We start from the raw sequence: 13,419 nt of genomic DNA on the forward strand, positions 1-13,419 counted from the left end.
TTTTTCAATCCGGGAAGCAAGTCTAGATTTCCCATAGGTTCAAAAACAACAAAATGTAGTATGTTGTAAACAACATCCCACCACCACCTGCCCCCACCGACATACCTACTGAGAGAGAATTTTGTTAATGGACCCCTTCTTTTAACAAATGCTAGATCTGCCCTTGCATTTCACTGAGGCTACTTTTCAGCTAAAAGTACTTGTTTCTATCAAAATTATATCTTTTCAGAGACTTAACCTCAGTCTACAGTACCATCACTCCAACTAACTTGGTCCTTTGAAATGAAAATAAATTTCATTATCATTATTTATAAAAGTATTTTATTTATCACATTCATATCGTTTGAAATCAGCTGTTATTTTTTTAACAACCTCAGTTGACCAACATGTTTTACATATTCCTTAGTTGACCAACATGTTTAACATATTCCTCACTTGACCAACATGTTTAACATATTCCTCTGTTGACCAACATGTTTTACATATTCCTCTGTTGACCAACATGTTTTACATATTCCTTAGTTGACCAACATGTTTAACATATTCCTCAGTTGACCAACATGTTTTACATATTCCTCTGTTGACCAACATGTTTTACATATTCCTTAGTTGACCAACATGTTTAACATATTCCTCAGTTGACCAACATGTTTTACATATTCCTTAGTTGACCAACATGTTTTACATATTCCTTAACTGACCAACATGTTTTACATATTCCTCAGTTGACCAACATGTTTTACATATTCCTTAGTTGACCAACATGTTTTACATATTCCTTAACTGACCAACATGTTTTACATATTCCTCAGTTGACCAACATGTTTTACATATTTTTGAGACCCATGAAGATTCCAGGGTAGAATAGGTCCTCAGCAACCCATGTTTGCCGTAAAAGGAGACTAACGGGATCAGGTGGTCAGGTTCCCTGACTTGGTTGATGCATGTCATCGATCCCAGTAGCGTGGATCAATGCTCATGATATTAATCACTGGATTGTCTGGTCCAGACTCGTTTATTTACAGACCGCCGTCATACAGCTTACATATTTTCGAAATGGTTTCCTTAACACTGTTCACAATAAACGTGAGCGTGAGCGCAATGCCACATGCATTGTTGCCATGAATGGCCCGGCAACAATCATCACAGATCCCAGCAATAACGAAGAAAAGAAATTCAACTTCGACTACAGCTACTGGTCACATGACGGCTCCAAGGAAGATGCGACTGGCTATTATGGCGCAGACCCCAGCCATCCTAATGGCAAGAAGTTTGCAGACCAGGTAGGACAAATGAGATATTTTGTTACATGTACTGGCCATATCAGAATCTCTTCACTTGCAAACAGACATGTTGGTGTGGCACCAGGAAACAGTTTGCCAGCAGAGTGGGAGTGTCTGTTATTGTTAATGGAGATTGTGGTGTTCGAGATAGAAAGGGCATCAGGGTTTTGTTAATAATAATAGGACATGTCGGAAGTTTGCTGAGCAGGTGAGATATATAAGACCTATTACAGGAAGAAAGCTGCTGATGGCCCTTAATTAGATGTGCAGTTGGTCAGATAAGAGATAGGGAGTTTGTTATTGTTGGAAAGCTCAAATCTCTCTCACTTTGAAAAAATGCATCTTGGTGAGATTAATTTGTTTAATTTTAGGAAGTCAAATAGCAAAGGCAAGTAGTTCTTGCTGCAGGATTATGTATTTTTAGCTATACATGGATACATTTTGAGTGAATTTGGTGCATTTGAAAGAATTAATAAAAATATATTTGAAAATGTTTTGGAAAAGTTTTGAATTTGCATATGCTAGTTATAAGAAGTGTTTCTGATTTCAAAATGTACCTTTTTGGAAAATCAAACAGCTCAAGGAGAGTATTTGATTTCAATAGCACTCAAGACATTTCTTCAACTAAAGTTAAAAAGACATTTACCAAAAAATTGATGAAAAATTTCAAATTGACTTTGGCGGAAGTACCTGTAATCATTCTGAAAGAGAACATCAGCATTTGTGTTGTCCTTTGTTTTTCAGAAACGAGTATTTGAGGACTTGGGTCTTGGCGTGTTGAAGAATGCATGGGAAGGTTATAATTCCACACTGTTTGCCTATGGACAGACTGGCTCAGGGAAGAGTTGGTCCATTGTTGGCTATGGCATCAATAAAGGTAAATAAAACTGACGAAATTTTTTCATGATCATAAGAAATATCTGGTAATCGCAAAGTCCATTGGACATGTCCATATATATCATAATCATGTTTTTATCAATCACTATCAAATACAGTAGAACATGGATATAACAAACACAAATAGAGCGAACAAACGGATACAACAAACTGCTTAAAAATCCCCGATTTATCTCCTATATATTGTCGTATAAAGTTTACGTACATTACAAACTCTCTTCACCGAACTAACGGATATAGCGAACTGATATTTGATCACCGACAAGCCCATCTACCACTAATTAGTGATGTGTATAGCGATATTAGAAATCTCACTCAGGCTGTTATCAATCAGACAATCACGGCGAATCAACACAATTGTGGCGAATCAACACAATTACTGGTGAAGATTCAACCTTGTTAAACTTGCATTATGTTAATCTTACCTGTCCATGTAATTGGACTAATCTATTCTGTAAAACAAACAAATTTCATTCAATAATGTTTACATTAATTTCGGTGATATTGGAATATATTATTCTGATAAAATAATAATATCAGATACAATTTCTTCCGACCATTGCATTATTCTGTTTTGAAGTTGTATCATTTGGTACTTTTAAACTGAATCATCGGTAGATGCGGGAGGAAACGTTTATAAAAGGGCATGTGTATTGTGTTTTGTTTTAGCCAAGATGGCGGACATTTCCGAGTGAAAATGTATATAACGAACAACGTATATAACAAACTGATTTCTCCGGTCCCTTGTAGTTTGTTATATCCATGTTCTACTGTAGTGATGATAGCAGATGTTTGCAATATGGTGAGTCTATCGGTGAGCACCCAGACATACACAAGCATGTGCAACACATGTCATTTGATGAATATAAGGCCCAACCGATATCATCTCTAGGTTTACAGATGCTTACCCTTTTCACTTGTACCTGGAGTCATCAGAGATTTTCAGTGATCCATTCATATAAGTTTTACATCTATTTTGCCTTTCATACCTAATACAACCACCTCCATGGTCCAGTGGTAGAGCGTCCGCCCGGAGAGCGGAAGGTCCAGGGTTCAATCCCCGGCCGTGTCATACCAAAAGACATAAAAAGGTGGTAACTGTTGTTACCCTGTCTGGCGCTCGGCATTAAGGGGCTAAAACAAGGATTGGTTGGCTCGGAGTCAGTATACTGTGTCTGAGTGGGGTATTCATGTTAAACTGCGGCGTGGTATCTCAGTGAGCTAGCACTATAAATCGGCATTAGTCGGGACTAGTACAAGCAGCCACACACACACACACACACACGTACATGCACATCGCTATATAAGTGCAATAATCTTGGATGCGAAGTTACACCCAATTTCACCTCACCTCACCTTCATACCTAATGGAAACTGTTTCATTTGATAATCGAATTCTCTGGCATTGATGTAACATATTAATGACCCACAATGAGTTAAGGGACCATAAGGGAAATATCACATTTTGACTTCATTATTTTTAAAACAACATAATCTGAAGAACACAAAAATACAATTTGCAAGCTTGAATTCATATTTATTACAGAGATACATCAAACTGTTGGACTCATTTTCCAACTTATAACTGTTTATGTAATTATTGCACTTTTTAGACCTGAAGTCTGATGAATTGAAAGAAGAATTACATTACAAACTAACAAAGGAAAAATAAGATATTTAGCATAGTCTGCAGACAGGGCGATCTTCAGTGAAGAATGTTGACGTCAAATGTCAAGACGTCACGGCACAATTGTATTCAAGCACCCTTAAGGTTCCTTTTCTCCTGGTGGGTAACATTTATGTACTTAATCAAGAGTCAGAAATGCTATTTGTTGCTGTTAGATTGAACTTTTGTAAAATTACAAACTTACAGATGTGAAAGAAAAACATATTTGAATCAAACACAGCAATTTTCCTTATTTTATTTTTTTCACTTTTGCTAAATTTAGGGTTGCAAAGAGGAAACAAACTGATCTAACTAAACATAAGGCAGTCATAGATGTTATTCTTAAACATAGAATCAAGTGCATTTCGAAGACAAGAAAATAATCAATTCCTTCCTGAACCTGCTGGTCATGAATCAAGGCAGGAAGCTTTGTGTTCACTGTGTAGGGGTTACCAATTGTTACACTGGATTCAGCAGTGCTGAGTGCTGAAGTACAAAGTGCAGGGCGGTACCAATTGTTACACTGGATTCAGCAGTGCTGAGTGCTGAAGTACAAAGTGCAGGGCGGCACCTATTGTTACACTGGATTCAGCAGTGCTCAGTGCTGAAGTACAAAGTGTAGGGCGGTACCTATTGTTACACTGGATTCAGCAGTGCTGAGTGCTGAAGTACAAAGTGTAGGATGGCACCTATTGTTACACTGGATTCAGCAGTGCTGAGTGCTGAAGTACAAAGTGTAGGATGGCACCTATTGTTACACTGGATTCAGCAGTGCTGAGTGCTGAAGTACAAAGTGTAGGTGGTACCTATTGTTACACTGGATTCAGCAGTGCTGAGTGCTGAAGTACAAAGTGCAGGGCGGTACCTATTGTTACACTGGATTCAGCAGTGTTAAGTGCTGTAGGGTGGTACCTATTGTTACACTGGATTCAGCAGTGCTGAGTGCTGAAGTACAAAGTGTAGGGTGGTACCTATTGTTACATTGGATTCAGCAGTGCTGAGTGCTGAAGTACAAAGTGTAGGTGGTACCTATTGTTACACTGGATTCAGCAGTGCTGAGTGCTGAAGTACAAAGTGCAGGGCGGTACCTATTGTTACACTGGATTCAGCAGTGTTAAGTGCTGTAGGGTGGTACCTATTGTTACACTGGATTCAGCAGTGCTGAGTGCTGAAGTACAAAGTGTAGGGTGGTACCTATTGTTACACTGGATTCAGCAGTGCTGAGTGCTGAAGTACAAAGTGCAGGGCTGCACCTATTGTTACACTGGATTCAGCAGTTCTGAGTGCTGAAGTACAAAGTGTAGGTTGGTACCTATTGTTACACTGGATTCAGCAGTGCTGAGTGCTGAAGTACAAAGTGTAGGATGGCACCTATTGTTGCACTGGATTCAGCAGTGCTGAGTGCTGAAGTACAAAGTGTAGGGTGGTACCTATTGTTGCACTGGATTCAGCAGTGCTGAGTGCTGAAGTACAAAGTGTAGGATGGCACCTATTGTTACACTGGATTCAGCAGTGCTGAGTGCTGAAGTACAAAGTGTAGGGTGGTACCTATTGTTACACTGGATTCAGCAGTGTTAAGTGCTGTAGGGTGGCACCAATTGTTACACTGGATTCAGCAGTGCTGAGTGCTGAAGTACAAAGTGTAGGGTGGTACCTATTGTTACACTGGATTCAGCAGTGTTGAGTGCTGAAGTACAAAGTGCAGGGTGGTACCTATTGTTACACTGGATTCAACAGTGCTGAGTGCTGAAGTACAAAGTGTAGGGTGGTACCTATTGTTACACTGGATTCAGCAGTGTTGAGTGCTGAAGTACAAAGTGTAGGGTGGTACCTATTGTTACACTAGATTCAGCAGTGCTGAGTGCTGAAGTACAAAGTGTAGGTGGTACCTATTGTTACACTGGATTCAGCAGTGCTGAGTGCTGAAGTACAAAGTGTAGGGTGGTACCTATTGTTACACTGGATTCAGCAGTGTTGAGTGCTGAAGTACAAAGTGCAGGGTGGTACCTATTGTTACACTGGATTCAGCAGTGCTGAGTGCTGAAGAACAAAGTGTAGGGTGGTACCTATTGTTACACTGGATTCAGCAGTGTTGAGTGCTGAAGTACAAAGTGCAGGGTGGTACCTATTGTTACACTGGATTCAGCAGTGCTGAGTGCTGAAGTACAATGTGCAGGGCGGTACCTATTGTTACACTGGATTCAGCAGTGTTAAGTGCTGTAGGGTGGTACCTATTGTTACACTGGATTCAGCAGTGCTGAGTGCTGAATTACAAAGTGCAGGGCGGTACCTATTGTTACACTAGATTCAGCAGTGCTGAGTGCTGAAGTACAAAGTGTAGGGCGGTACCTATTGTTACACTGGATTCAGCAGTGCTGAGTGCTGAAGTACAAAGTGCAGGGCGGCACCTATTGTTACACTGGATTCAGCAGTGCTGAGTGCTGAAGTACAAAGTGTAGGGTGGCACCAATTGTTACACTGGATTCAGCAGTGCTGAGTGCTGAAGTACAAAGTGTAGGATGGCACCTATTGTTACACTGGATTCAGCAGTGCTGAGTGCTGAAGTACAAAGTGCAGGGCGGTACCTATTGTTACACTGGATTCAGCAGTGTTAAGTGCTGTAGGGTGGTACCTATTGTTACACTGGATTCAGCAGTGCTGAGTGCTGAAGTACAAAGTGCAGGGTGGTACCTATTTTACACTGGATTCAGCAGTGCTGAGTGCTGAAGTACAAAGTGCAGGGCGGTACCTATTGTTACACTGGATTCAGCAGTGTTAAGTGCTGTAGTACAAAGTGCAGGGCGGTACCTATTGTTACACTGGATTCAGCAGTGTTAAGTGCTGTAGTACAAAGTGCAGGGTGGTACCTATTGTTACACTGGATTCAGCAGTGTTAAGTGCTGTAGTACAAAGTGCAGGGTGGTACCTATTGTTACACTGGATTCAGCAGTGCTGAGTGCTGAAGTACAAAGTGCATGGTGGTACCTATTGTTACACTGGATTCAGCAGTGTTAAGTGCTGTAGGGTGGTACCAATTGTTACACTGGATTCAGCAGTGCTGAGTGCTGAAGTACAAAGTGTAGGGGGTACCAATTGTTACACTGGATTCAGCAGTGTTAAGTGCTGTAGGGTGGTACCAATTGTTACACTGGATTCAGCAGTGCTGAGTGCTGAAGTACAAAATGCAGGGTGGCACCTATTGTTACACTGGATTCAGCAGTGCTGAGTGCTGAAGTACAATGTGCAGGTCGGTACCTATTGTTACACTGGATTCAGCAGTGTTAAGTGCTGTAGGGTGGCACCTATTGTTGCACTGGATTCAGCATTGCTGAGTGCTGAAGTACAAAGTGTAGGGTGGCACCTATTGTTACACTGGATTCAGCAGTGCTGTAGTACAGATCACTACCCATCTCTTGACTTCAGGCGTGGTGCCACTGTTCTGTGAGAGGATGTTCCAGGGTATTGATGAGAAGAAAGCTGCGGGAGAGAAAACTGAATATGAGGTGAGACATTACAGGAAAAATGTATAAATGCAGAAATAGTTATTTAAATACTCAAAGATATGGATGTAATTTACATAGAGATTCACGCCTTACTGAAAACCATTTTTCATTCATTTTGCATCGCACAAACAACAAGCCATGAACCATCTGATGACAACATTGAGAATATATAGCTGAAATGGGAATCCTAACCATAGGCCTTGTACTAGCACTGACAGGTAGCTTTCAAGTGATGATATCATTTATTAATGGTTTGGGGCAGTCAGGTAGCCTAGTGGTTAAAGCGTTCGCTCGTCACGCCGAAGACCCTGGTTCGATTCCCGACATGGGTACAATGTGTGAAGCCCATTTCTGGTGTCCCCCGCCGTGATATTGCTGGAATATTGCTAAAAGCGGCGTAAAACCATACTCACTCACTCACTCACTATTAATGGTTTGCTTCAGGTGAACTTCAGCATGTTAGAGATCTACAACGAGCAAGTGCGAGACTTGCTGGACTCAAGATCTAAGAAAACTGGATTGCGTGTCCGACAGCATCCCAAGAGCGGGTTCTATGGTTAGTATAGTATTGAATTTCAAGTCCAGATTGTTTTCACATGCATGGTCCACCATCAGCATTAATCATAGTCTCTTGGCTATTGTGTCAGTATTCTGATCCAGGTGGATCTATATCATCTCCTTCTTTCATAAATTCTAAGAGGTTTGTTTTCATGTTAAACTCTGACAACAAGTTTTTCTTAAAACAATTGTACAAATTCAAATTGAATAAACTTCTAATACTACAGTTGTACAGTAAGTACCATCCAAACTATCGAATATTGGCATCATGAAATAAGGGGTCCCCATTTCTCAACAAACACAGATGGTTTATATTTACATGCATGTATTTCTCCATGCTCCAGAATAATAGAGTGACAGATACCCAAGATGACATACAATGTATATATCTATATAGATAAACAATTCTAAGGTGAGTTTGTAATTTTACCAGAATCAAAATATAGCATGTTTCCCAAAATATAGTGACACAAGTTGTCTCAGAAAGCAAATGGACTTAAAAATATTCCGAGAGATAGACTAATAAATGATTCAATGTACGCTTCCTGTTCTTAGCTGATGGCCTGAGGGTTGTGCCAGTCAACAGCTATGCCGAGATCGAACAGAGGATGGAGGATGGTACGACCAACAGGACTGTTGCAGCCACCAACATGAACGCCACAAGCAGGTAGAGGATACTTCTCTCACTTAACTTATTCACAGTTTGTAAATAAGATGTCAAAGGCCTAGCATTTTACAGTTCCACCCGTGAAGATCCAGGGATATATCTTCAGCAACCCATGTATGCCATAAAAGGCGACTATGCTTGTTGTAAGAGGCGACCAACGGGATGGTCAGGTTTGCTGACTTGGTTGATGCATGTCATTGTATCCCAGTCGCATGGGTCGATGCTCTTGATGTCAATCACTGGTTTGTTCGGTCCAGATTTGATTATTTTCAGACTGCCACCATATAGGTGGAATATTGCTGAGTGCGGCGTTAAACAACAAACAAACAAACGTTATAGTTGAAATGAACACAAACAGATTTCAAACAAGGGACAAGTTCATTGACAATAACATCTAGAGTGACACTAAGTGTGAAACTGGTCAGTGTGTCCCCTGTGGTTTTACTTGCTTCACGTGGAGGAAGAGGTCAATAAACAGTTTTCCCTAGAATTATATTTTATGAGTCACTAGGAGAGCAACATTTTCAAAGTGTGAATGGGAAGGAGTCAGTTTTAACTGTACATGTACAGAGTTCTTAAGAACAACAGAACTTTGGACATGGGCGGACCCAGCATTTTTTTAAAGGTAGGGGTCCAAAATATTAAAATCAACTCTCAGAAAGTTTTGCTGCCTAGAACATATTACATTTGGTTTTAAAAGTGTGTGTATGTGTGTGGGCTGGACCCCCTGGACCCCCTCTGGATCTGCCTATGTTAGAAATAGCACTGGGACCCTGTTGGTACCAAGGAAGGCAACAGACAATGCCATGAGGGGAAATTGCCACTCTACATGACCATGAGAGTAGGTGATCAATCTACATGTTCAAAGGGGATGTCTTGAAGTGTAGATAGTCACACTGTATGTCCTTAAGAGTAGATGGTCACTCTGCAGGCCAGCCAAGTAGAGCGTCACCCTACATACCCACAGAGAAATTGGATAAAACTGTCAAAGAGGCATAGACATTTGGTAACCCACCTTATTTCATGTTATGTAGCTCCTTTGAAGCAAATTGAGTACAAAGATGTAAAAATTGTGTTAAATCACTCACTCACTCACTCACTCACTCACTCACTCTGACAAAACACTGACATCCATTCCAGTGATTGCATTAATGAATCTCATCACCAGTACCAGCAATTAGAAATGAATGTTTTAAAGAGTCCATGCAAAAAAAGAGACACAAGAGACACCACACCCAAGTCACACGAATCCATCTGAATGACCAAGCACTGTCAAGCTCATACACATGCAGTGTGGTGACATCAAATATTTACACCCACATTGTGGTATGTCTGGGTATGTCTCTTTAGTCATGCACAAGGATATGTTACCAATGTATCGCCCTTGTAGTTGCTATACATTATAAAACAGGACTTTGTTTTATCAGAATAAGCATCGAATGCTTTGAATTACGTAGCTTGAATTTGATCATGGCATGCATAGAACAAGCAGGGCAGAAGGAAGATAAAAGATACAATTCTGAACAATTGGTTTGATTTTGTGTTTAGAATTGCAATATGTTTCATGACTGTGTGTATTCTGGGTTATTTCAACTCCTGGCAATCCAAAAGTATTGTGACAATTACCAATACCGGTATTAGTGTAACCATGTGAGCAGTTTGTCCACTGATACACAGTAATGCTAATCAAGTGGTATGATGCTGACATGTATCATTACATTGTAACACTATTAGTTGTGGATACAAGCAGGCTACCAGTAATAACTAGTGTCCTTTTTCTATTTATGGATGTCAATTTCTGACATATAGATGTCAATTTCTGATATAGAGATGTCTTACAGTTTTTTTGACAATGAGTGAGTGAGTGAATGAGTGAGTATGGTCTTATGCCGCCTTTAGCAATATTCCAGCAATATCACAGTGTTGGACACCAGAAATGGGCTTTACACATTGTACCCATGTCAGGAATCGAACCCAATTTATGCTTTAACCACCATACCCCACTGCCCACTTAGACAATGAAGTGATATAAAGCCACTCATTTGTAATTTTACTGTTTAAGGGTCAATGATTGGAGCTGTACACACAAACTGACCAAAGGCAAGGTATACTTTCTGACCATTGAAAATACCATAACTATTAAAGAGAGAAAACACTTTTTCTGAAAGACATGACTCCTTGTTACTCTTGGAGAGTAAGCATGGTTTTTTTAACAGATCTAGCTTTTATTCTTTTCCACACAAAGAGGATTTATCTGTATGGTTTTATGAAAGTACAAGTTTGTATTCAGTTATGCAACTTCATATTAGAACTTCATAATAATTTTATCCATAAAATGGAACAGAGTAAAATATGACTACTACTAATATAAAGTACATTTGCTATGCGCTTAACTCCATACACTAGATGAATGCTCACAGCACTACATAGGATAGAGAAAACTCTGCTGATACAAGGCCATAGATACAAGACAACTAGATGTGGCAGGTGGTGTTGATTTGAAATTAATAAAAGAATCTGAACAGGAATGTCTTGAGACATGGCTGGAAGATTCCCATGTAAAAAGAACTGCAGTATTGTATGCCAATGACCTCTGCCCAAACCTTGTCAGTTTTGTCTTTGATATACAAAGGAAATGTTTCTCAACAGATCTAGATGCTTTATACATTCCTGCAGAATTGTCAGAGATCCATAACTGAGAGTTTTAAGGGTGTGTACTATAAAATATTTAAAGAAAATATAACCTGTGACAAATATCTTTATCTGCCTAAAAACGTTTATCACCCAGTCTTAAAATTTAGAACCACAAACCATACCTTACCAACTGAAACTGGACGCTGGTCTGATATCCCAAGAGTGGAACGTTTGTGTAATCTATGTAGTTCTCCCGCGATTGGTGATGAGTTTCATTACCAATTCAGACGTGAAGATCTTCCAGTGGTGGTCTATGTACATACCTAAAGATCTCTCGGAATGGCCTAATATGCATAAACTGAATTTTTTCTATCAAGCATTAGACTAAAAGATATGAAAAACTTGTACAAATTCATCAATACCATCTTTAGAAATGTTGAATTTGTTAAAAACGTGTTTGAGATTCTTGTAACTCTCATTTGGTCATATGTCATCTTAACTTTTAAACTCTGTATGTATTTTGCACAATACCCCTGTCATCTTGATATTATTATGATATATGAATTTATATTATACATTTTTCTCATGTATCACCGTTGGTGGGTCTTTCTGAGAATAAACTGAACTTGCACTTGATAGTCTGTGTGAGCAGTATCATCTTGTCATTGTAATTAATACATATTATCCTTAAAAAAACATATTAAGATATCTGTTTACATCGTTAGATATGTAACTTAAGAGGGACTTGCACTATATGCCATATGACTAACAGATCATTTACCACCAGATAGAAAAACAATTATTGGATTTAATGTAGCGTCTTTCCAGGTCAACACTGAACCATTACTACTTTGATCAGATGACAGGTCTTCTTGTGTGGCCTTGCTAAATGAGAATAGTAATTAGCGGATCTAAGAGAAATTAATTAGACGATGTGGCATTGTCTGTCAAGCGTACGTCAATTTACTATTGACATTTCTACAATAAAGCTTTCAGCTGGCCAATCTTTCCTTTGACTATACTCAGCGAGCCAAACCAGAATGATCAATAGATGTCTATTCTTATTTATGAGAATGAAGCTTCCATATCGATTAATCCGATCAGGTATTCGATGCTTCGGATTTTTACAGACCATCCTTGAAGATATTTTGGTTTGCTGTATACTCAAATTTTAGTTGGTAAGCATATTATTCAATAATTGTAAGACAATTGGGATTGTATGCTGAAATCTTTTGCTTCAAAGTCTGGACATCCTCTAGACTGTATGTGTAAGAATACTTTCCTTGACAAGAACCATCATTTTTAAAACATAAAACTAAATAAAAGTGACAAAACCTGTTCTATAATTATAAGAAATCTCTGCTGAAAGCATAGTCCAACTATATCAGAAGCATGTGTTTATGAATCTATATCAAATAGTGATGACATGAGGTGTTTGTGAAAAGGTGAATGTATCCTACCCACCGGTGATGCCCATCACAAACACATGTAAAGGCAAGTCAATCATTTACCTGAAAAACACAGGAACAAAGGAAAAGATGCTTCAAATTTGGAAATATCCTCATGTTACCATAAAACATTTTGAAAGCTTTACTGAGGCCCAGAATGTTGTAGCCTTGATCAAACAACTTTTGAGCAAGAGTAATAGGACGATCTTTGAAATCTTTGTAGAAACAGCTGTCGATTGTACCAAAAAAGCTGTGAAATGTAGAAACCAAAACCTGGAAATGCTGGAATATTGCTCGGCATCAAAGGAAAGTTGACTGTTGGAAAGTTGAAGTCATCCTTCTTGACATACAGTGTTGTGGAGAGTGTTTTGTCACTCTGAATCTTTATGCATAGATCCAAATATGAAACAGATGAGAACACTGCACCCTGGGGATCGTCTCAAAAGGATTTGGTTATGATGTACTAATAAGCAATGTTATCATTAACACATATTAGGGAACTGATACTTTATATAACACCCCCTGGAGGGCTGTAACAAATAGACAGACGTTTTGTAATGTGTCATTGATTTTTCGAGGGATATTGTGTTGCCCCATCTGTGTCTGGTAAAAATCTTTTCTTTACTGCCTTTATAATCAATGTCCTGGCTTCCAATTACAGGCATAATCAGCAAGGATGAGATTCCAGTCTGGATTAATGGCATGCTGAGTTTAGTGTTACTTTTTCTAAGTATAAAGAGGGGAAAATTATATGATAATGTTT

General features: G+C 39.2%; 1 protein-coding gene across 2 annotated transcripts in view; it reads left to right on the forward strand.

Annotated features, from left to right (window-relative positions):
• The first annotated feature begins 1,084 nt into the window (after positions 1-1,084).
• LOC139463945 (kinesin-like protein KIF28P) overlaps positions 1,085-13,419 on the forward strand; it is a 53,355-nt gene continuing 41,020 nt past the window's right edge. For both annotated transcript variants that reach the window (XM_071245409.1, XM_071245410.1), the window contains exons 1-5: positions 1,085-1,283; positions 2,028-2,160; positions 7,270-7,349; positions 7,794-7,905; positions 8,463-8,574. In XM_071245409.1, the coding sequence (XP_071101510.1) occupies positions 1,122-1,283; positions 2,028-2,160; positions 7,270-7,349; positions 7,794-7,905; positions 8,463-8,574 (599 nt within the window). In that variant the 5' untranslated portion in view covers positions 1,085-1,121. The remainder of the gene's footprint in view (positions 1,284-2,027; positions 2,161-7,269; positions 7,350-7,793; positions 7,906-8,462; positions 8,575-13,419) is intronic.

This window comes from Haliotis cracherodii, unplaced genomic scaffold (genome assembly GCF_022045235.1).
Source record: "Haliotis cracherodii isolate W230 unplaced genomic scaffold, xgHalCrac1.p SCAF_16, whole genome shotgun sequence".
Taxonomy (NCBI): Eukaryota; Metazoa; Mollusca; class Gastropoda; order Lepetellida; family Haliotidae; genus Haliotis; species Haliotis cracherodii.